At 37.4% G+C, this 25,249-nt stretch overlaps 1 protein-coding gene across 3 annotated transcripts in view; it reads left to right on the top strand.

The window, feature by feature from the left end:
• The window catches only part of DNAJC1 (DnaJ heat shock protein family (Hsp40) member C1), a 225,603-nt gene that overhangs the window by 123,327 nt on the left and 77,027 nt on the right, over positions 1 to 25,249 (top strand). For all 3 annotated transcript variants that reach the window (XR_009211268.1, XM_032168837.2, XM_032168758.2), the window contains exon 8: positions 4,788 to 4,945. Coding sequence is in view for 2 of the 3 variants with exons in the window: in XM_032168837.2 (XP_032024728.1) it covers positions 4,788 to 4,945 (158 nt within the window). In the remaining variant the exon portion in view is untranslated. The remainder of the gene's footprint in view (positions 1 to 4,787; positions 4,946 to 25,249) is intronic.

The raw sequence follows: 25,249 nt of genomic DNA, 5'->3' as shown, positions 1-25,249 counted from the left end.
GTAATTCTCGTCATAGAGCTCTTTCACCTCCCTGGTTGGCTGTATTCCTAGGTATTTTGTTCTTTTTGTGGCAGTTGTGAATAGGATTGCCTTTCTGATTTGACTCTCGGCTTGGCTGTTGTTGGAGTATAGGAATCCTAGTGATTTTTGCACATTGATTTGTATCCTGAAACTTTGCTGAAGATGTTTATCAGCTAAAGGAGCTTTGGGCTGAAACTATGGGGTTTTCTAGATACAGAATCATGTCAGCTGCAAAGAGGGACAGTTTGGCTTCCTCTCTTTTTATTTGAATGCGCTTTATTTCTTTCTCTTGCCTAATTGCTTCAGCTAGGACTTCCAATACTGTGTTGAATAGAAGTGGTGAGAAAGGGCATCCTTGTCTTGTGCCAATTTTCAAAGGGAATACCTAGTTTATTGAGAGTTTTTTTTAACATAAAGAGGTGTTGAATTTTATTGAAAGCTTTTCCTGTGTCTATTCAGGTAATCATGCAGTTTTTGTCTTTAGTTCTGTTTATGTGAAGAATCACATTTATTAATTTGCATATGTTGTACCAACCTTGCTATCTGGGGATGAAGAATACTTGATTGAGGTGGATTAGCTTTTTGATGTGCTGCTGGATTCAGTTTGCAAATATTTTGTAATTTTTGCATCACTGTTAATCAAGGATATTGGCCTGAAGTTTTTTTGTTGTTGTGGCTCTGCCAGGTTTTAGTATCAGGATGATGCTGGCCTCATAGAATGATTTTGGGAGGAGTCCTTCCTCCTCAGTTTTTTCGAATCATTTCTGTAGGAATGATACCAGCTCTTTGTACATCTGGTAGAATTCAGCTGTGAATCCATCAGGTCCTTGCCTTTTTTTAGTTGGGAGCCTAATTTATTACTGATTCAATTTTGGAGCTCGTTATTGGTCTATTCAAGGAATCAATTTCCTTCTGGTTTAGTCTTAGGAGGGTGTATGTGTCCAGGAATTTATCCATCTCTTCTGGGTTTTCTAGTTTGTGTGCATAGAGGTTTCTGTAGTAGTTTCTATTGGTTATTTTTACTTCTGTGGGGTCAGTGGTAATGATGATTCCCTTCATCATTTCTAATTGTGTTTTTTTGGACTTTCTCTCTATTAGCCTAGCTAGTAGCTTACCTATCTTGTTAAATTTAAAAAAAAATCCATTCCTGGATTTGTTTATCTTTTGAATGGGTTTTCTTGTCTCTGTCTCCTTCATTTCAGCTCTGATTTTGGTTATGTTTTGCCTCCTGCTATCTTTGCAGTTGAGTTGTTCTTGCTTGTCTAATTCTTTCCGTTGTGATGTTAGGTTGTTAATTTGAGATCTTTCTGACTTTTTGACGTGGGCATTTAGTGCTATGAATTTCCCTCGTAACACTGCCTTAGCTGTGTCGCACATATTCTGGTATGTTGTATCTTTGTTTTCATTAGTTTCAAAGAACTTGATTTCTGCCTTTATTTCATGATTTATCTAAAAGTCATTCAGGAGTATGTCATTTAATTTCTGTGTAATTGCATTCTTTTGAGCAAGTTTCTTAGTCTTCTGTTTTTATTGCACTGTGGTTTGAGAGTGTGTTTAGTATGGTTTTGGTTCTTTTGCATTTGCTGAGGATAGTTTAATGTTCAATTATGTGATCAATTTTAGAGTATGTGCCATGTGGCAAGGAGAAGAATGTATATTCTGTTGTTTGGGGGTAGAAAGTTCTGTAGAGATCTGTCAGATCCATTTGGTTCACTGTTGAGTTTGGGTCCTGAATATCTTTGTTAATTTTCTGCCTCAGTGATCTGTCTAATACCGTCAATGGAGTGTTGAAGTCTTCGACTATTAATGTGGGTGAGTCTGTGTCTCTTTTTAGGTCTCTAAGAACTTGCTTTATGAATCTGGGTCCTCCTGTGCTGGGTGCATATATATTTAGGATAGTTAAGTCTTGTTGAATTGAACCCTTTACCATTATGTAATGCCCTTTTTTTGTCTCTTTTTAATCTTTAAATTAGGATTGCAACCCCTGCTTTTTTCTGTTTTCCATTTGCTTGGTAGTTTTCCCTTCATTTCTTTATTTTGAGGCTAAGGGTATCATTACTTGTGAGATGGGTCTCTTGAAGACAGCATGCCATTGAGTCTTGTTTTTTTATCCAGCTTGCCACTCTGTGACTTTTAAGTCAGGCATTTAGCACATTTACATTCAGGGGTTGTATTGATATGTGTGGATTTGATCCTGTCATTGTATTGTTAGCTGGTTATTATGTTGGCTTCTTTTTGTGGTTGATTTATAGTGACACTGGTCTGTGTATTTTTGTATTAGCTTATAGTAGTCTTTCATTTCTGTATTTAGTGCCCCTTTATAAATGCTTATTTAAAAAGACATCACTTGCAGTTGTGATGAAACACCCCAGAAATAAATACAATTGAATTTATTTGCTTTTTTAAAAAAATAACTGATTCTGTATATGTAGCCCAAATTACTTCTGCTATTGCTCTACTTCAATGGTGATTTCATACTTCTCATTGTAAAAGCATCATCAATAATTATTCAGTCATTTCTCCTAATAGCATTTACTATGTTAATAGTTTCATCTCTCTGTGAAGAAATAGTAAATAGTCATACACACACAAATACATACATACCCACATACAGTTATATTTGAGTACTTTTGTTTCTGGAAGAATTGCTGGGGAAGAGGCTGTATATTTTAATTTTAATGGATATGTTTAGACTGCTTTCCAAAAAGGCTGTAATAGAATAATACCTTTCCTCCACCAATTTAGAAGTAGCCTTTTCCCTGTCAACAGTACATCTGAATTAGATTTTAAATTAGTACCCATATGATTGGTATAAAATTATATCTTGGTATTACTTAATTTATATTTCTTTAACCTTTAGAGTAATATGAGCCTCTTTTCTTACTTGTTGGCCATGTGGGCACTCAACTGTGGATTGCCCATTTATGACCTTTGCCTATATTTTTCTATTGGGTTGTTGTCCATTTATAAAATCTCTTTATAGCAATCTTCTGTTTATACTCTGAATTGGATACATCCTTTCCAAATCTATTATTTATCTCTTGATTTGTTTACTCTTTTATCTTTTTTATAATAGCATCTGGGTTTTCATTCTTAATTAAGATGTCCCTTTCCTTTAAATAGTACAAGTAGTTTTTAAGATTTCTTTTTGCAAAACTTTTATTGTTTTGGCTTTTAAAGTTAACTCTCATCTCTATCTGGAATTTATTTGTGTATACAGTGTAAGAGTGTGTCCAGTTTTCTTTTAAATGGATATTCAGTTGTGTAAGCATTACTTAATAAATTGTTTTCCCACTAAATTGAAATATAGACAATCCTAGACTTGTAATGATTTGACTTACAATTTTTTGACTTTATGATAGTGCAAAAACAATACTGTACTTTAAATTTTGAATCTTTTCCTGGACTGGCAATATGCGGTGGGATACTTCCTCATAATGCTGGGTAACAGCAGCAAACTGCAGCTTCCACTTAGCCATATGATCATGAGGATTAAAACTGATCCTCTACAGTGTACTGTGTCACTATGTTATTTTGCCCAACTATAAGCTAATGTAAATGGTCTCAGTACACTTAAGGTAGACTAGGCTAAGCCATGATGTTAGTTTTACTAAATGTATTTTCTAATTAAGGCTGTTTTCAATATGTGATAGGTTTATCAGGATTTTAGTCCCTTAATAAGTCAACAAGCATTGGTATTTATGGATTGTCTATTCTCTTCTAGGAATTTGTCTATTCCTATGCCAGTATATATTGATTTTGTTACATTGGCAGTATAGTACATGCAAATGCACACATACACACATACACATGGGGTGGTGAAAATACTCTTATGAGGCTGTTCGAGTTTGACTATAGTAATTAAGAATGGAGTTGCTTCTCAATGTCAAGTCTCCAATTAAAACAGTGTGTGTGTGTCTCTCTCTGTGTGTGTGTGTGTGTGTGTGTGTGTGTGTGTTTGAGACAGAATCTCACTCTGTCACCCAGGCTGGAATGCAGTGGTGTGATCTCGGCTAACCCCAGCCTCCACCTCCTGGGCTCAAGTGATTCTCATGCCTCAGCTTCCCAAGTAGTTGGGATTACATGCATGTACCATCACACCCAGCTAATTTTTGCATTTTTCGTAGAAGAAGGGTTTTGCCATTTTGCCCAGGCTGGTCTCGAACTCCTGGCCTCCAGTGATGCATCTGCCTTGGCCTCCCAAAGTGCTGGGATTAAAGCCATGAACCACTGCTCCTAGGCCTAAAATGGGATTTAATAAAGAGCCCAATGGATTGCCATCTATTCGTAACTATTCTTGATGTTGCCAGATCATATTTCACCTTTGTAAAATATTGAAAAATAAATGTATACCATTTAGTGAGAGACAGTTTTTTTTTTATAGATGAGAAAGTTGATACTGTTCTAAGTGTTATTTGCCCAGTATTATTTAACTATTACATGGTAAAGTTAGGATTACAACATTAAATTGAAGCTCTTTTTATTGTGCCAAACTGAAATATTTTATGAAAAGTACTTTGAAAACAAAAGTATATGCAAATTGATATGATGGCTATCTCATGATCATCTCCACAATAGTAGCAACTCTGAGTTTTATTTAGAAACAATGCAATGGTTTATGTACAATAAAACTTACAGCCAATTATTTATAACAGAACAATTATACTTTGATGTTTTCTTTCAGAATATGGTCTATGAATAAAATGTTAGAAATTAATTTTATTCTTTAAAAATCTCAATAATTGGTTCTTTTAAACATTTTTTAGAACAGAAGAAAGTTAAAAAACCAAAACCTGAATTTCCTGTATACACACCTTTAGAAAGTACATATATTCAGTCTTATGATCATGGAACTTCCATAGAAGAAATTGAGGAACAAATGGATGATTGGTTGGAAAACAGGAACCGAACACAGAAAAAACAGGTAAATAAACTTTATAAAACTTGTTTTGAGTAGAACATGTACAGAAAAGCACATAAAATACAGGGTTAGCTCACGATATAGTGCTTTGTTTTATTGCACTTCACAAATACTGTTTTTTTGTTTTGTTTTGTTTTGTTTGAGACGGAGTCTCGCTCTGTCACCCAGGCTGGAGTGCAGTGGCTCAGTCTCAGCTCACTGCAAGCTCTGCCTCCCGGGTTCACGCCATTCTCCTGCCTCAGCTTCCCACGTGTCTGGGACTACAGGCGCCTGCCACCACGCCTGGCTATTTTTTGTAGAGATGGGGTTTCACCGTGTTAGCCAGGATGGTTTTGATATTCTGACCTCATGATCTGCCCCCCTCGGCCTCCCAAAGTGCTGGGATTAAAGATGTGAGCCACCGTGCCTGGCCGGGTTTTTTGTTGTTGTTGTTTTGTTTTGTGTTGTTTTGTTTTGTTTTGTTTACAAATTGAGGGTTTGTGGCAGCCCTAAATTGAGCAAGTTTACAGGTACCATTTTTCCAAAAGCATCTCCTTCCTTTGTGTCTCTATATAACATTTTGGTAATTCTTGTGGTATTTCAAACTTTTCGTTATTATAACATCTGGTATGGTGATCTGTGATCAGTGACCTCTGACATTACTGTTATAATTATTTGGAGTACCGTGAAGTGCACCCATATAAGACAGCAAACTTAATTGGTAAATATTGTGTATATTCTGGCTGCTCCACTAATCATTCATCCTCTAGTCTCTTTCCATCTCCTCTGGTCTCCCTACTCCCTAAGGCACAGCAGTATTGAAATTAGGCCAATTAATAACCCTACCATGGCTTCCAAGTGTTCAAGTGAAAGGAAGAGTTGCATGTGTGTCACTTTACATAAAAATGATTAAGCTTATTTAGGAAGGCATGGTTGAAAGCCAAGATAGGCCAAAAGCTAGGCCTCTTGCACCAAACAGTTAGCTAAATTTTAAATGCAAAGAACACATTTTTGAAGGAAATTAAAAGGGCTATTCCAATGAATACATCAAAGATAAGCAAGCGAAACAACGTTATTGCTGATACGGAGAAAGTTTGAGTAGTCTGGATAGAAGATCAAATCAGCCACAACATTCTCTTGAGCCAAAGCTTAATCCAGAGCAATGCCCTCTTTCTCTTCATTCTAAGAAGGCCAAGAGAAGTGAGGAAGCTGCGAAAGAAAAGTTAGAAGCTAGCAGATATTGGTTCATTAGGCTTAAGGAAAGCAGCCTTAATATTGCCACTAATATGAATGCAAGACCCTCTACCAACAGAAAGATTATGACTTGTTGAAAGACTCAGATGATTGTTAATACGTTTTAGCAGTAAAGTATTTTTAAATTATGTACATTGTTTTTTGGACATAATGCTATCACACACTTAATAAACTAAGCTATAATGTAAACATAGTTTTAAACTTTTTTTTAATTATTATTATTTTTTTGAGACAGTCTTCCTCTGTCGCCCAGGCCGGAGTGCAGTGGCACGATCTCGGCTCACTGCAACCTCCGCCTCCTGGGTTCAAGCGATTCTTATGTCTCAGCCTCCTGAGTAGCTGGGATTACAGGCGAGTGCAGTCACACCCTGCTGATTTTTGTATTTTTGGTAGAGATGGAGTTTCACCGTGTTAGCCAGGCTGGTCTCAAACTCTTGGCCTCAAGTGATCCGCCTGTCTCGGCCTCCTGAAGTGCTGGGATTATAGGTGTGAGCTGCCACGCCTGGCTTATAAACAACTTTTGTATGTACTGGGAAACCAAAAAATTTGTGTGGCTCATTTTATTACAATATTAACTTTATTGTGGTAGCCTGGACCTGAACTTGGAATATCTCTGAGGTATGCGTGTATAGATATGCAGCTCAGTGAACTATCGCAGGTGATGCAAGTTAAACATTGCCAAGTTCAATGACTAGAACATTGCCATTGTCCAGAAACCATGCTTTCTGCCACTCACTATTTCCTTTTCTTCCACAAAGATGATGACATTCCTGACTTCAGAGTGGTTTTACCTGCTTGTTAGTTTATAAATAGCATCATTTCCTATGTAGTCCTTTGAGTATGATTTCCTCTATTCAGTATATTTGTGAGATTTATTCATAATTGCATATAGCAGCAATTTTCATTGCTGTATAATACTTTATAAATATAGCACAATTTATTTTTGTTGGAGAAATGTGGTGTTTTCAGTTTGGGACTATAATGAATATTTTTTCTGTGAACAGTCTTGTGCATACCTTTTATTATGTATATGTGTAAATTTCAATTTTTGGAGTTAGTTGCAGGGTCAAAGCTCACCTTCAGTAAATACAGTTGATCCTTGAAAAATAGGGGTTTAAACTGCATAAGTCCACTTATATGTGGATTTTTTCCAAAAAATACTTTGGAAAAATTTTAGAAGATTTTGGGTAATTTTTCAAATCTCAAACCATGTAGCCTAGAAATATTGAAAAAATTAAGAAAAAGTTAAGTATGTCATGCATAAAATATATGTAGATTATAGTGTATTTTATCATTTACTACCATAAAATATATACAAGTCTATCATAAAAAGTTAAAACTTATCAAAACGTACACAACTACTTACTGTACATGGCACCATTTGCAGATGAGGGAAATATAAACAAATGTAAAGATGCAGTACTAAATCATAACTGTGTAAAATCAACTGTAGCACACAGTGTACCTACTGTACTACTATAATAATTTAAAACACCTTCTGTTGCTGTTGCAGTAGGCTTACATGTTGCAAGTATTGGCTTAAACCTCCCGATGATGCTAATCATCTCTGTGTGAGCAGTTTGTCTCTCCAGTAAATTGTATAGCATAGAAAATGTGATCTCTCTTGGTTCTCATGTATTTTTTATCATGTTTAGTAAAATGCTGTAAACCTTGAGTAACACCATTGGGCCTATAGAAAGTACCACTAGTGATGCTAGGAGTGCTCTCGAGAACCAGAGAAAAGTCATGACATTACAAGAGAAAATCGAATTGCTTTGTAAGTGTAGTAGAGTGAGGTCTGCACCTGCTGTTGGCTGCCATTTCAGACAGACAACAACATGAACTTAGGGTATTGATAAATACAGTACATTATTATAAAGGTATTTTCCTTAAGATTTTGTTTTCTCTAGTTTATTGTAAGAATGCAGTACATAAGCTTGCAAAATATGTGTTAACTTACTGTCTACATTATTATTAAAGCTTCCAGTCAAGAGTAGGCTGTTAGTAGTAAAGTTTTTGGGAAGTCAAAAGTTATACTTAGATTTTCAACGGACCAGGGGTTGGCGCCCCAACCTCCATATTGTTCAAGGGTTAGCTGTACTTTTAAATTGTTTTCCAAAAGTTTGTGTCAATTTATACTTTAGCAGCAGGATATGGGTATTCCAGTTGCGCTATATTTTTGCCAATGCTTGGTCAAGTCTTTTATATTTTATCCATTCTGGTAAGTATGCAGTGATACCTAATTTTGGTCTAATTTGCATCCTTTGATGAATAAGACTGAGCACCTTTTCTTACGGTTATTGGATACTGATATCTTACTTTGTGAAGTGCCTTTCCAAATCTTTTTTAATTGTGTTGCCTTTTTGTTTTTGAGACTGGATTATAAAGAGTTCTTTCTGTATTTCAGAAATAAGTGTTTTGCACATATTTTCTCCCATTCTGCTTGGCCTTTTTTTGTTCTTAGTGGTGTCTTTTGATGACCAGAACTTACTAATTATATTAATCAGTCTGCCTTTTCCTTATTTGGTGTTTTCTATGTTCAAATATATATATATATATGTATGTATGTATTTTTTTTTGAAGACAAGGTCTCTGTCACCCAGGCTGAAGGACAATGATGCAATCACGGTTCCCTGCAGCCTCAATTTCCCAGGCTCAAGTGATCCTCACACCTCAACCTCCTGAGTACCTGAAACCGCAAGCATACACCACCACACCTGGCTAATTTTTAAATGTTTTCTAGAGTTTGGGTCTCCCTGTGCTGCCAAGTCTGGTCCAACCTCCTGGGCTTAAGTGATCCTCCTGCCTCAGCCTCCCAAAGTGTTAGGATTACAAGCATGAGCCGCCACGCCTGAACGAACAAATATTTTTCTATCTCAAAATTATAAAGAATTTTCAAATCCTTCCAGAAGCTTTATTATTTGACTTAAACATTTCAATTAACAATATCCTGGAATGTTTTGTTTGTTTGGCGTTAAGTAGTGATCAAGATTAATGTTTTGTTCCAAAAGTTCTCCAAACCCTTGGCCTGCTACAAATTATTTTAAAAACTGCTTCCTACAGCTCTACAAAGGTCACTTTAATCATAATCCAAGTGCCCATAACTGTGTAGGTCTGTTTCCACATGTTCTGCTTAGTTCCATTTATCTACTTGTTCATCCTTGTGCTACTACCACACAGTCTTAATCACTGTAGCTTCATGATAGGTATCTAGAACAGTAATTTTCCAATTTTGTTTTCCTTCTTTAAGATTGCCATTTTACATTTTCATATAAATGTTTAATGCAGCTTGTTGTTTTCCACAAATTATTCAGCTGAGATATTTAATTGGGATAACAATTATATATGGATCGGTTGTGGAGAAATTGACATTCAAATTGTATTGACTCTAAAACCCATAAATAGATGCATTAATTTAGATCTTTTAAAGTTTTTTCAGGCTGGGCACAGTAGCTCATGCCTGTAATCTCAGCACTCTGGGAGGCTGAGGCGGGCAGGTGTCTTGGGATTAGGAGTTCCAGACCAGCCTGGGCAACATGGTGAAACCCCATCTCCACCAAAAAATACAAAAATTAGCCAGGTGTGGTGACACGCACCTGTAATCCCAGCTACTCGGGAGCCTGAGGCAGGAGAATCTCTTGAACCCAGGAAGCGGAGGTTGCAGTGAGCAGAGATCATGCCACTGCACTCCAGCGTAGGCGACAGAGCAAGACTGTCTCAAAAAAATAATAATAATAATAGTAACGTTTTTCAGTAATGTGTTGCAGCTTTTTGTACATAGGGGATATTTTTTCTTAGATTTATTTTGTGTTTTTAGATGATTATTGTAAGTGGCATTGTGTCTCAAATTTCACTTTCTAATTATATTTAGTATATAGAATTAAAACTGATTTTTGTCTAACAACCTTGTTAAATTTTATTTATTTATTTATGTGAGACAGAGTCACACTCTGTCACCCAGGCTGAAATGCAACAGCATGATCTCACCTCGCTGCAATCTCTGCCTTCCAGGTTCAAGTGATTTTCCTGCCTCAGCCCCTGGAATAGCTGGGATTACAGATGCCTGCTGCCACGCCCAGCTAGTTTTTGTATTTGTAGTAGAGATGGGGTTTTGCCATGTTGGCCAGGCTGGTCTGAACTCCTGACCTCAAGTGATCTGCCCGCCTCGGCCTCCCAAACTGTTGGGATTACAGGCGTGAGCCACCACGCCTAGCTTATTTTTTAATTCTAATGGTTTCTCTGTATATTATACATTTTTCTCTTATTTGTGTTGATTAGAATCTCCACAAATGGTGATAACAAGTATCCTTGTTTCATTCCCAATCTCAAAGAAAGCTTTCATTGCTGAAAATCTTTATTTCATCATTGAAATTGTTTATTTAACTTGTGGCTGGTTGTGATGGCTCATACCTGTAATCCTAACACTTTGGGAGGCTGAGGTGGGAGGATTGTTTGAGGTCAAGACTTCAAGACCAGCCAGGGCAACCTAGGAAGACCACATCTCTACAAAAAATAAATGAATTAGCCAGGCTTGGTGGTGCACAACTGTGGTCTCAGCAAGTTGGGAGGCTGGAGCATGAGGATCTCTTGAGTCCAGGAGTTTGAGGCTGCAGTGAGATCTGATCACACCACTGTACTCCATTGTCTCAAAAAAAACTTTTATTGCTGGGCGTGGTGGCTGAAGCCTGTAATCCCAGCACTTTGGGAAGCTGAGGTGGGTGGATCACCTGAGGTCAGGAGTTCAAGACCAGCCTGGCCAATATGGTGAAAGGCCGTCTCTACTACAAATACAAAAAATAGCCGTGTGTGGTGGTACGTGCCTGTAATCCCAGCTACTCGGGATGCTGAGGCAGGAGAATCACTTGAACCTGGGATGCAGAGGTTGTAGTGAGCCAAGATCACACCACTGCTCTTGAGCCTGGGTGACAGAGCAAGACTCCATCACACACACACACAAAAAAAGTTTGTCATGTTACTATTAAATATGGTGTATGCTATAGGCTTTTTATAACATTTTTGTTGAAATGTACTTGACAGAACATGAAATTCACCATTTGAAAATGCATAGACACTTCAGTGGTTTTTAGTCTGTTTAGGTTGTGCAACCATTACCACTCTCTGATGCTAGAACATTTTCATCTCATCAGAAAATAAAATAAAACCATATCTTTTAGCAGTTAGCAATTCTGTGATCTTCCCTCTTCTGGCAACCATTAACCAACTTTCTGTCTCTGGATTTGTCTATTCTGGACACTTTATATAATTGAAATTATACAGTATGTAGCCTTTTATGTTTTGCTCCTTTAATTTGGCATAATGTTCTCATGGCTTATTCATGTTGTAGCATATAGCAGTACTTTGTACCTCATCTCTCTCTCTCTTTTTTTTTTTTCTTTTTTACAGACCAGGTCTTACTCTGTTTGCTCTGTTGCCCAGGCTGCTGGGGCGCAGTGGCATAATCATGATCATAGCTCACAGCAACTTAAATCTCCTGGACTCAAGCAGTCCTCTCACCTCAGCCACTCGAGTAGCTAGGACTACACGCATGTGCCACCAAGCTTGGCTAATTTATTTTTTTGTTTGGACGAGGTCTCGCTATGTTGCCCAGGCTGGGCTTGAACTCCTGGCCTCAAGTGATCCTCCCTCTTCGGCCTCCCAAATTGCTGGGATTACAAGAGTGAGCTGCTTTGCCTGGCCTTCATTTCTTTTTTTTTTTTTTGAGACGGAGTCTCGCTCTGTCTCCCAGGCTGGAGTGCAGCGGCGCAATCTTGGCTCACTGCAAGCTCCGCCTCCCGGGTTCACGCCATTCTCTTGCCTCAGCCTCTCCATGTAGCGGGGACTACAGGTGCCCGCCACCACGCCCGGCTAATTTTTTTGTATTTTTAGTAGAGACGGGGTTTCACCGTGGTCTCGATCTCCTGACCTCGTGATCCGCCCGCCTCGGCCTCCCAAAGTGCTGGGATTACAAGCGTGAGCCACCATGCCCAGCCCTGGCCTTCATTTCTTTTTGTGGCTGAATAATATTGTATGAATATGTCACATACTATTTATTTGTTAATCAGCTAATGGACATTTAATTACATTCTGGGTCTTTTGGCTATGTTACAGCTGCTGTGAACATTCTAATACAAGTCTGTGTGAACAGAGTTTTGTGGTTTCTCTAGGGATTACAATTAACATCTTAATTTATAGCAGTCTACTTAGAATTAATGCAAATTTTAAAAAGTACAAAACTTTGCCCCTGTTCCACTCCCCTTTATGCCTGTTCTTATTATTTATTATTGTCACAGATTAAATCTTTAGATATTATGTTCTCATCAACCTAGATTTGTAGTTACTGCTCTATGCAGTTGTCTTTTGAATTAGGTTTTTAAAAAGAAAAGGAATTGCAAGCCAAAAATGCCTTTATAGTGTCTTTTCCACTTACCTATGTTTATACCTTTCTTGGCATTTATTTTTCCATAGGGAGTTGAGTTACTGTCCAGTGTTATTTTATTTCATCCCTAGGGACTCCCTTTCTCATTTGTTGTAGGGCAGGTGTGCCAGCAGTGAACTCTCTCACTTTTTATTTTACTGAGAATATCTTGATTTATCCTTTATTTTGAAGGATAGTTTTTTCCACATATATTAATTCTTGGTAGAATTTTTTTTCACCACTTTTGATTACATAAGCTATTACCTGCTGGCCTTCATCGTTTCTGATTAGAAATCAGCTGTTAATCTTATTGAAGATTTCTCAAAATCATGAGTTACTTCTTTGGGGCTTTCAGTATTCTCCTGTCTTTAGCTTTGATGGTTTGATTATGGTGTTTCCTAATATGGGTCTGTAGCAGGACGAGCCGCAGGCAAGAACCCCTCTGACACCAAGTTGTAGAAGGAGAGGGCTTCATTTAGCTGGGAGCATTGGTGGGCTCACGTCTCCAAAAACCGAGCTCCCCAAGTGAGCAATTCCTGTCCCTAAAAAAGGGCTTACAACTCTAAGGGGGTCCGCATGAGAGGGTCGTGATCGATTGAGCAAGCGGGGTACGTGACTGGGGGATGCATGCACTGGTAATTAGAACGGAACAGAACAGGACAGAGATTTTCACAATGCTTTTCCATACAATGTCTGGAATCTATACATAACATAACCAGTTAGGTCAGGGGTCGTTCTTTAACTACCAGGCCCGGGGCGCGGCTCCAGGCTGTCTGCCTGTGGATTTCATTTCTGCCTTTTAGTTTTTACTTCTTCTTTCTTTGGAGGCAGAAATTGGGCGTAAGATAGTATGAGGGGTGGTCTCCTCCCTTAGGTCCATTGGAATTTATCCTGCTTGGAGTTCATTGAGCTTCAAATTTTGGAAGGTTTAGACCATTATTTCTCGAAATATTTCTTACCCGCTCTCTCTCCTCTTTCTCCCACTCCTCCCCACCACCTTCTGGCACTTCCATTGTTCATATATTGGTATGCTTAATGTTGTTTCTGAAGATTTATTCATTTTTCCTTTCTGTTCCTCAGCCCAGATCATTTCAATGCACATATCCTCAAGTTTGCTGATTCTTTCATTTGCTGCTCATATCTGCTGTTGAGCCTCTCTAGAGAATTTTTTATCTCAGTTATTACACTTTTCAAGTCCAGAATTTCTGTTTTGCCCTTTAAATAACTTAATCTGTTGATATTCTGAATTTGGTGGTGCATTGTTCCCATACTTTCATTTAATTCTTTAGACATGGCTTCCTTTAGCTCATTGAACATATTTAAAATAGATGATTGGCCTGGCACGGTGGCTCATGCCTGTAATCACAGTACTTTGGGAGGCCGAGGCAGGCAGTTCACCCAAGGTCAGGAGTTTGAGACCAGCCTGGCCAACATAACCCTGTCTCTACTAAAACCACACAAAAAATTAGCCGGGCGTGGTGGTGGTGGGCACCTGTAATCCCAGCTACTTGAGAGCTTGAGGCAGGAGAATCACTTGAACCCAGGAGGTGGAGGTTGCGGTGAGCCAAGGTCACACCACTGCACTCCAGCCTGGGCAACAGAGTGAGACTCCATCTCAAAAAAAAAGAAAATAAAGATGATTTAACGTTTTGTCTAGGAAGTTCATTGTCTGGTCTTCCTCAGGCACAGTTTCTATTTTTATCTTTATGTCGCCCATACTGTCTCATTTCTTTGCATAGCCTGTAATTTTTCGTTGTTGAAAACTGCACATTTTGGCTGGGCACTGTGACTCACACCTGTAATCCGAGCACTTCGGGAAGCTGAGGCAGGAGGATCACTTGAGGCCAGGAGCTCGAGACCAGCCTGTCCAACATGGTGAAACCCTGTCTCTACTAAAAATACAAAATTAGCTGGGTGTGGTGGCGGACAGCCCTCAGGAGGCTTAACCACAAGAAGCGTCTGAACCCGGGAGGCAGAGGTTGCAGTGAAAAGAGATCACGCCACTGCACTCCAGCCTGGATGACAGAGTGAGACTCTGTCTCAAAAATAATAATAATAACGAAAATTAGACATTTTAAATGTTATAAATTAGCAATTATGGAAATCAGATCTCTATTTTTTAAAGGACTTGTAGTGTTGGGCTTATTGTAGTTGTTTGTTTTTAGTGAGTTTTCTTAACTAATTCTCTGAAGTCTCTATTTTTTGTTATAGAGGTAGCCACTGAAGTCTGTTACATTAGCTAGGTAATCAGCTAATAATTGGAAAGAGATTTTCATAAATGCCTGGAAGCAAAAATTCTTTCCATCTTTGCCTTGGGCTCTGTATTGGTTTACAGTTCTGCCTTAACCTTTTTTTTTTTCCCCCGCTTCCACATAGCCTTAATGTCAGCAGCAGGGGAGAGCTTAGCTCCTTCTCAGAACTTTCCTGAGTATGTGTGCAGCCTTGAACATGCACATGGCCTTCTAGGTTCCCAGGAATGTCAACATTTCATGCCTCAGCCTTTCCTCTCAAACTTTTTGGTTTGCCTGTTGTTTGCACCAACTGTTTTAATAACTTCATGCATCATACAAAGACAATATTCTATAAATTTTTTTTAACAAATGCCCCCAGGGAAGCAGCCTTAGCATAATGCTAGTTTTAAGTTAGGGAAAATAAATACAAGCCTTTTAAACCTGTCTTCCAGGGAGGTACCAAACAAGACAGAACAAATAATTTCCATTCTTTGCAAGTTAGTTGATTCTGCTCCTTCTAGTACTGGTAATACAGGTTGTGATGTTCACAGGTTGTGGTCACCCAGGAACAGTGGGTAGAACTAGAATAAATTAATGTGCCATAAAGTTACTGTTCTGATCAAAAATCATATGTCTGTCTTTCTGTCTTTTGTTCTTTCTTTCTTTTCTCTCTTTCTTTCTCTTTTTTGATATGAGGTCTCGCTCTGTTGCCAAGGCTGGAGTGCTGTGGCTGTGGTCACCCAGGAACAGTGGGTAGGACTAGAATAAATTAATGTGCCATAAAGTTACTGTTCTGATCAAAAATCATATGTCTGTCTTTCTGTCTGTCTTTTGTTCTTTCTTTCTTTTCTCTCTTTCTTTCTCTTTTTTGATATGAGGTCTCGCTCTGTTGCCAAGGCTGGAGTGCTGTGGCGCCACCATAGCTCACTGCAGCCTTGAACTCCCAGGCTCACGCAATCCTCCCACCTCAGCCTCCCAAGTAGCTGGGACTACAGGCATGTGCCACCATGCCTGGCTAATTTTATAATTTTTTTCTAGAGATGGGGTCTCCCTGCATTACCTAGGCTGGTCTCCAACTCTTGGGCTTAAGCAGTCCTCCTATCTCAGCCTCCCCAAGTGTTGGGATTACAGGCATGAGCCACTATACCAGGTTCTAGCCTGGTTTTCTTGAATGTATCTTACTCATGGTGCTGCAAGCCTTTTGTTAATTTCTGGAGTTCAGAAAAAGTCGATTATATAGTTTTGGCTTTTTGTTGTTGTTGCTTTTATGGAGGGGTGGAATTTGGAGTTTCTTACTCTTCTGATTTTGTCCACATCAGTCTAGGTTTTTAAAAAATCAAGTTAAGAAGTTTTCTTTCTAGGTTTGCTAAAAAATTTTTATTTATTACAAATGAATATTGTTAAGTGTTATCAAATGTTTATTTTTGCATCTATTAAGATGATTGTGTGATTTTTCACCTTTATTTTGTTAATGAGATAAAGTATACTGATTGATTTTCTGGTATTCGCTTTATTTTTCTGGAATGAACCCTCTTTGGTCCTATGAAATATTATTCTTTATTATTTGATTTGATTTGCTATCTTTTTAGGATTTTTGCTTTTATGTTTATGAGAGAGATTCACCTGTGATTTTCTTATTTGTCAGATGTGGCGTCAGTTACACTCTTGACTTATAAAATATGAATTTTTTATCGTTTTTATTTTAAAATAAATGAAACTATAGATTGATGGGAAGTTTCCAAGACAGTACAGAGTTCCTCTGTACCTGTCACCCAGTTTTTCCTAATGGTTACATCTTATGTAACTGTAGTACAATATCAAAACCAGGAAATTGACGTTTGTACATTGGCTGTTTATAGTTGTATGTCATTTCATCACCTGTAGATTTATTAACCACTTCTCCAAACAAGGTATAGAACTATTTCATTGCCACAAAAACGTCACTCATACTTCTCCTTTATAATCACACTGTTGATGAAAAAAACCAATCTCTGTAAAATATTTAAAGAGGTTTATTCTGAGCCAAATGTTAGCAACCATAGCCCATGACACAGCCTCAAGATGTCCTGAGAACAGGTGCCCGAGGTGGTTGAGTTACAACTTGGTTTTATACATTTTAGGGAGACAAAAGTTACAGGCAAAGGTATAAATCAATACATATAAGGTGTACATTGGTTTAGCTCAGAATGTCAGGACATTTCGAAGTAGGGGCTTCCAAGTCAAAGATTTCCTGATTGGGAATTAATTGAAAGCATTAAGCTTTGTCTGGAGAATTGAAGTCAATATAAAGAAATGCTTGAGTTAAGGGGAGTTGTAGAAGCCACAGTTCTTGTTATGCAGATGAAGCCTCTAAGTAACAGGCTTCAGAGAGAATAGATGGCAAATATCTCTTTTTTTTTTTTTTTTTTTTTTTTTGAGACATGGTGTCATTCTGTCATCTAGGCTGGAGTGCTGTGGTGTGGGCAACTGTCTCTTATCAGACCTGAAAAGGTGTCATATTCTCCAGAAGAGATATCTGAAAAAGACCTAGTAAGAGAAGGAGATTCTCTGCAGAATACAAATTTTCCCCACAAGAGATGGCTTTGTAGGGCCACTCCAAAATGTGTCAAATAAATCTATTTGGGGACAAAATACTTTGATTTCCTTTAAGGCCTGTTCCTTTCTTGTGATAATATACCACAGGCTGGAATTTGGTATCCTGTTGCTACAAAGTTCTGTTTTGTCAGTCCTATGATCTCTATTTTAATGTTAATTTTTGGTCAGTTGTGCCTAAACTCCAAAGGGAGGAGGGTATAATTTCCATCATGGCCTGACCTAGTTTTTCAAGTTTTCTTTGGGATCCCTTGGACCTCAGTGGAGGTCCATAAATTTGGTTTGGGGAGCTTCAAATTTTATTTTTGGTTTACACACCTATCCCCTACTCACCCTCCTTAACCTCTGACAACCAATTCTCTACAGTTTTGTCATTTTGAGGATCTAATGACATTGAGGATCTAATGTCATTTTGAGGATCTAAATGGAATCATTCAGTATGTGACCTCTTGAGATCGACTTTTATAGTTAGCATAATGCCCTTGAGATTCATCCAAATGTTTCAGTGTATCGCTAGATTTCTTTTTATTGCTGAATATTCCATTGTATGCCTGTACTACATTTCATGTAATTATTTCTCTATTTAAGAATATTTTTGGCCGGGCGTGGTGGCTCACGCCTGTAATCCCAGCACTTTGGGAGGCCGAGGCAGGCAGATCACCTGAGGTCCAGAGTTTGAGACCAGCCTGACCAATATGGACAAACCCATCTCTTCTAAAAATACAAAATTAGCCGGGCATGGTGGTGCATGCCTGTAATCCCAGCTACTCGGGAGGCTGAGGCAGGAGAATCGCTTGAACCCGGGAGGCGGAGGTTGTGGTGAGCCAAGATCACGCCATCGCATTCCAGCCTGGGCAATAAGAGTGAAACTCCATCTCAAAAAAAAAAAAAGAATATTTTCATTGTTTCCAGGTTGGTGTTTTTTTTTTGGAGACAGAATCTTGCTCTGTCAGTCACCCAGGCTGGAATGCAGTGACGCGATCTTCTCAGCTCACTGCAACCTCTGCCTCCTGGGTTCAAGCAATTCTCCTGCCTCAGCCTCCTGAGTAGCTGGCACTACAGGCTCCATGTTATCATGCCCAGCTAATTTTTCTATTTTTAGTAGAGATGGGTGTTATATATATAAAGTTTCGATGCTGCAAAAGGAATAGCATTCGAATAGAAAATTTTCTTTTTAATTCTCAGCAAGGCAAGTTACTTCTATAGGAGAGCACACCCTTACAGATGGAGCAATGGTGACGAGCACACACTTGGACAAGGGAGGGGAAGGGGTTCTTATCCCTGTGGCCCCTGCTGCTGTGTCATTCCCCTGTTCTCTAGGGTTAGACCACACAGGCTAAACTAATTCTGATTGGCTAATTTAAAGAGAATGACTGGGCGAGTGCTTTGGGGTGAGTGCTTTGGCAGGAGTCAGGGCAGAGCAGGTAGCAGGAAATCCGAATGAGTTAGGGTGGAGCAGGTGATCAGAATGAGTTAGAGTGGAGGAGGTGATCGAAAAAGGTTGCTTTATGAGGAAGTTGTTTAAAAATAGAAGGCAAAGAATTGAACATACTGACATATTCTTTGAAAAGAAATTTAGAATTCATATCTAACACAGGGTTTCGCCGTGTTGGCCAGGCTGGTCTCAAACTCCTGACCTCAAATGATATGCCCACCTTCGCCTCCCAAAGTGCTGGGATTGTAAGTGTAAACTACCATGCTTGGCGTGTTTCCAGTTTTTACTAATTACAAGTAAAACTGCTGTAAACAAATTTCTTGTTTGAAGAGTTTATTTCTCTTAGGTATAGATCGTCAAGTGGAGTTACTGGGTCATATGGTAGCTCTGTTTAACATTTTGGGGAACTGCCAAGCTTTTTCAAAGGGGCTGTATGTACCATTTTACATTTTTACTAACAATATACAAGAGTTTCAGTTTCTTTGCGAGAGTTTCCGTTTCTTTGCATTCTCACCCATGTTTGGCATCATTTTTTATTTTAGCTATTCTAACGGGCATGTAAAGTGATCACTTTATTTTCCATTTCCCTAATGACTGGCCACATTGAATATCTTTCATGGCTTATTTGCCGACTATATTCTCTTTAATGAAATCTTTCTTCATGTCTTTTGCCTGTTTTCTAATTGGGTTATTTACTTTTTTGGTGTTAAAGTTTGAGAATTCCTTAAATAGTCTTGGTGTGGATCATTTATAAGATTTTTGATGTATAAATATTTTCTCCCAGTTGTTTGTAACTTGTATTTTTGTCTTCTTAACAGGACCTTTGGTAGAACAAGTTTTTAATTATGATAAAGTCCACTTTAATATTTTTTTCTTCTATAGAATGTGCCTTTAGGTCATACCTAACATCTTTTTTTAACCATGCCATAGGTCCCAAACAGTTTCTCATATGTTTTCTTCTAAAGATTTAATAAGTTCTTTATCTTACATAAACTATATGATCCACTTTGGCTTATATTTCTCTAAGATATGAGGTTTAGGTGAAGGCTTTGGGTTTTTTTGTTTCTGGTTTGTTTTTGCCTATCAATAATCCAACTATTTCAGCACTGTTTGTTTGAAAGACTATCTCCGTTTGTTTTTTGTTTTTATTGCCTGGAAGAGTTGCATAAGATTGAGGTTATTTCTTCCATAAATACATAGAGGCAATCACTGGTAACGCCATCTGGGCTTTCTTGGAGGGTTGATTTTTAATTGGGTTCTCATTTATTTAATACTTACATGATCATTCAGATTTTATATTTCTTCCAGAGTCAGTTTAGGTTAGGTTGTGTTTTTCCCAGAAAATTGTCAGTTTGTTTAAATTATGAAATTAATTGGTATAAAGTTGATCGCAGTGTCTTCTTATTTTAATTTAATGTTTATAGCAGTGCTGTCCAATAGAACTTTCTGTGATGTGGAAATATTCTGTATCTGTGCTGTCTGCTATGGTATTCATACTGTTGGGATGGGGAAGATCCCTGAATGCCAGTGGGACGTCAACCCCAGCTGGTGTCCACGCCCTTGACACTGTTGCAAGAATGAATTCAAGGATAAGTCAGAAAATAGTGAAAATACGGAGATTTATCGCAAAGGGAAAAGTATATACTCAAGAAAGGGGAATGCGAGCATCCTCAAGAGAAAGTCGTACATAGGATGTGGGGTTTCTGTCTTTATGGGTTTCTTTAACCAAAGAGTAGAATATTCATGAAGATTCCTGGAAAAAGGCAGAGATTTCTTAGAACTCTAGTGCCACCCAGTTTTTTTGGTTTGGTTTTTTTTTTTTGGTTTTTTTGAGACAGAGTTTCACTCTTATTGCCCAGATTTGAGTGAAGTGGTGCGATCTCGGCTCACGGCAACCTCTGCCTCCCGGATTCAAGCAATTCTCCTGTCTCAGCCTCCTGAAGAGCTGGGATTACAGGTGCATGCCACCATGCCCAGCCAATTTTTTGTATTTTTAGTAGAGACAGGGTTTCACCATGTTGGCCAGGCTGGTCTCAAACTCCTGACCTCAGGTGATCCGCCCGCCTCGGCCTCCCAAAGTGCTGGGATTACAGACGTGAGTTACGGCACCCAGCCTGACATCCAGTTTTACACCAAATATGGATGTTCCTGAAACTGTCATAATACTGGTAGGTGTGTGATTTTTGTATGTTAATGAGCATATAATGAGGTTCTAGGTGAAACCTAGGTCAAATCCAGTTCCATCTTGGGACCAGTTGGTCTTAGCCAGCTTGGTCTACTCCTGGATTTTCAAGGTCTTGTCAGTCCCTAGCTGCAGCTGTTTCAATAGATTCCTTTTGCTAGTCATGTGAAACTGCTGCCTGAAATTTTCTGTTCTCCCGCGATCACCTTGTATTATTCCTCTCAGGGACCACCTTGTATTATTCCTCTCTCAGTGTGCAGCTCTTCAGCAATTGAAATTTGACTAGTATGACTGAGAGACTAGATTTTAAATTGTGTTGGCCTGTAAATAATTTAAATTTTACTTTAAATAGCTTCAACTGACTAACAGCTACCATATTAGACAGCACACATCTATAGGCTGTGTAATGATGTCCTCCTTTTCATTCCTAATATTGGGTATTTGTATATTCTTATATTCGCTCGCTGTCTCCTTTTCAGGCCATTAAGTTACTGGTCTTTTCAAAGAACTGTCTTTTGCCTTTTTTGAGTCTGCATATTGTATGCTTGTTTTCTTTGTTACTGTCAACTCTTTTATTTTTTCTTTCATTTTACTTTCTTTGAGTTTAATTTGCAATTTTTATCTCTCCTCTAAAGATGGAGAATTACTATACTGATATTTAGACTTTCTTGTAATATAGGTATTAAAGGCTATAAATGTCCCTCTAGGATCAGCATTAGCTGAAAAGCCAGTTTTAATAATTTGTGTTCTCATTTCTCATTTACTTAAAAAATATTTCTAGTTCTCCTTGTGATTGTTTTCTTGACCCATTGACTCTTTATGAGTTTGTTTCTTAATTTACAAACACATGAGGATGTTCTGGTTATATTTTTGTTATTAGTTTCCAGCTTAATTGTTTTATAATAGAACACACTCTGATTTCAATCCTTTGAATTGTGTTGACACTGGCTTTATGGACTACTCTATAGTCAGCTGTTTTAAATATTTGATGTACTCCTGAGAGAATTGTATATCTGTGGGTTCAGAATTATATATATGCCAGTTAATTAAAGTCTGTTAACTATGTTTTTAAATCCTTTGATTATTATTAGTTTGGGGTTGCTTGTTTGACCAGCTACAGCCAGAAATGTGTTAAAAACCTGTTGAGATCATATATGTGTCAATTTTTTTCTTGCTCAGTCAGATTTTGCCGAGATAGCGCCATTGCACACCAGCCTGGGTGAGAAGAGTGAGACTCCATCTCAAAAAAAAAAAAAAAAAATTTTTTTTTTCTATGTGTCATTAGTGATTTTTTTAAAGGGTAGTTTTCCAACTATCTTGCAATGTAACCAATTTTAAACTAACCCTCTTTATCAAAATTCTAGAATATACCATGAGTGTGTTGGTAAATTTTTTTTAATTGGTTCTTAGGAGGAAAAAAATCCTTGATTTGTGACATTTGCTAGTTTTAGTGTTGTTAATTTCTCCCACCGTGGCTGATTTCAAGCTATCAACGTGAAACATCAAAAGTGGAATTGGAAGTAGATGCATAGTAGTAGATTACCATTATATAGTATTTCCACCGTGCAGCTACAATAGATGTAAATATCCTCAAAGACATACACAATAATAAAATGTAAAATAGGAAGTGATGAATTTTGAGTCATTATTACTTTTTTAGTATAATTTAATTATGTTTACATAATTTAATTTTTAATGATGCATATATTTAACTGGCTTATAGTTTCTGAAAATAGTAGTTGCTGTCATGAGCTGGTATGAGTAGACTTCAGCATACCACTGTTCCTTGGGAAAATCTGGTTTCTTTACCTTTCAAAACAAAACCCTTTAGAGATAATATCTACCTTCAGGAGAATGTATAAAATTCCCACTCTAAGTCTAATTCAATCATCCCTCAGTCTCTGTAACTATCTCTAAGATTGTTCACTATAAATAGTTATGTAGATTATTTTGCTGTATCTAGAGAATATTTAGAGGATATAAACACCAACGTATTTTCTGCTTTTCGTCAGGTTATTCTGTCTTATTAAGTCATCTGTTATATTATTCTGTAGTCACTTAATCTCGTTGCTTCCTGTTAACTTGCCTAGCAAAATGACTTGAAACCTATCAAAATGAACATCTTCCCTATGTCTTAACAATACAACCAAAAAAAAAAGGCGGGCAGGGTGGCAGTGGGGTGGGGGTGTGGGTGGCGGAGCGCTGATTACATTGAAGTGTTGGTGAGACTCTTTTTTTGCTAGATCTTCAGCTACCTAAACAGTTTTATTGTTAAGAGCAGAGTTTTTTTTAAGCTTTTAAATGTAATTAGTTTGGTAACAGCTGAAGTCTCCAGTGGTAAGTCTCAATCTGTTACCCTAGCAGTCACTTATTTGTATTCATCATTGATAATATCAACTTGCTACTGAATATTTTCACCATTCATTAGTTTACTCTTTAATAAAAATTGTTTTTTATCACATACATTGTCTAAAACAGTTTTATTTTTTTCAAAAATCTGAGCTTTGCCTAATAGAAAATCATATATGTTATAGAGTTGGCCTTTTGAATTAAAGATATTTATCACGTAAGTAAAGTATCAAGATAAAAAGAATAACTTTCTCTAAACCTTGTCTCTAACTATTGCAAAATGGATGAAAGAAAAGACACCCTAATGAATGAATTATTATATGGCACTATTAAAAATACACTTCAGGGTTCTTTTGATCATCGTGACAGAAAAGGGCCAGTGATTTGAGAGCTCAAAAAAATGGGCTATTTATTCACTGTTTATGTGTTTTGTATTCTTGCTTTATTAAAATCCTATTTTAACTCTGTCAGTATTGATTAAATGCCTATATTTTGTAAGATTCTATTAGAGGTAGAACTTTTTAACAATGCAGTACAAAAAAAGTCAGATCTTAACTAGGTGATTTTCTAGAAGAATTAATGGAACTATGGTTAAAGTAGATTTTTATCAGCATGTCTCATTCACTTACTAATACTCTCTAATGTTATCTTTAGTTTCGTAATATCAAAGACTGTATTTCACAGATGGCTGAGAAACTTTACAACCATTTCTCTTGTGATGGCCATTTGACTTTAATTTTTTAGTTATAAATTTATTTTCTTAGAAATTTTCTACAATAAAAAGTTTACAATCAATTTTAAAAATGCCAAGATAATATTGATAATTAAGTCTTTAAAGTAGGTCTTTTGTTAAGCCTAATTATAAGCATATCTTATAATTAATGGCTGCTGTCATACCACCTGCTCTCTTCTGCCTTGAATCTTACCACATCTATGTTGCTTTGAAATCTGAGAATGCTTTTCATTTCCTAACAACTGATATGCTACTTGTTCCAGTCAGACATCACATTACTGATTAGGTGAATACTATCCTGTTGTTGTTGTTTTTTTTCCTGTATCTCTAAATGCACCACTTCTGTCTTAGGAATATGACATTACATAAAACAGATACTTTAGTTAGATTTTATTTTTGTAGAGGTAAGGAAATTGTAGAAAAGACAAGTTATAGTGTATTAAATGCTTTCCAAAAGTAAAAGTTTGATAATATTTAAAATGTAACTATACCTATGGAGGAACAGTTTTTTTTTTTTAAAGATACACATTTGTATCTGATAGTCCTTTTATAATGTGAGGTTTTTTCACCATATTGTATAGGATTTAGTTTTTGTATTTTATGTTGTTTTCCCTGCATCCAGCCTTATTAATATAAATAACTACCTTTTAGGAAGAATTTGAAATATAATTCTTATATTATAATTACCTGGTGACTTATATTTCTCTTCTGTTCTACTATAAACAACCTAATGGTTGAGTTCATGGCCTTTTTATCTTTGTATCCACTGTAGTGTCTATAGGGTAAATGGAATTAAATTGAGTTGGTGAATTAGACTGATGCCACTAATTTGCTTCACTTAATCACTCAATGCCTATTACATGTTCTTATCCTTTATGTGTTGATCTTTCAAAGGACAATCTTATTTCCGTCATTTTAAAGTTTCTGGGAGTATCTTCTCATATTCACAACTAGGAATAACAGGGGTAGCAGAGCTAACTTGATAAGTTTTGACACTGGATTAGATTCAAATGGATGAACCAGAAAAGCAGTTTCCCCAGTGACAGTCCTTTTTTTTGAGATAGAGTCTCATTCTGTCGCCTGGGCTGGAATGTGCAATCTCGGCTCACTGCAACCTCCGCCCCCGGGTTCAAGCAG

Source organism: Hylobates moloch, unplaced genomic scaffold, assembly GCF_009828535.3.
Source record: "Hylobates moloch isolate HMO894 unplaced genomic scaffold, HMol_V3 SCAFFOLD_2, whole genome shotgun sequence".
NCBI lineage: Eukaryota > Metazoa > Chordata > Mammalia > Primates > Hylobatidae > Hylobates > Hylobates moloch.
Note: the sequence above shows the minus strand (reverse complement) of the source record. Positions and strands in the feature narration are given on the sequence as shown.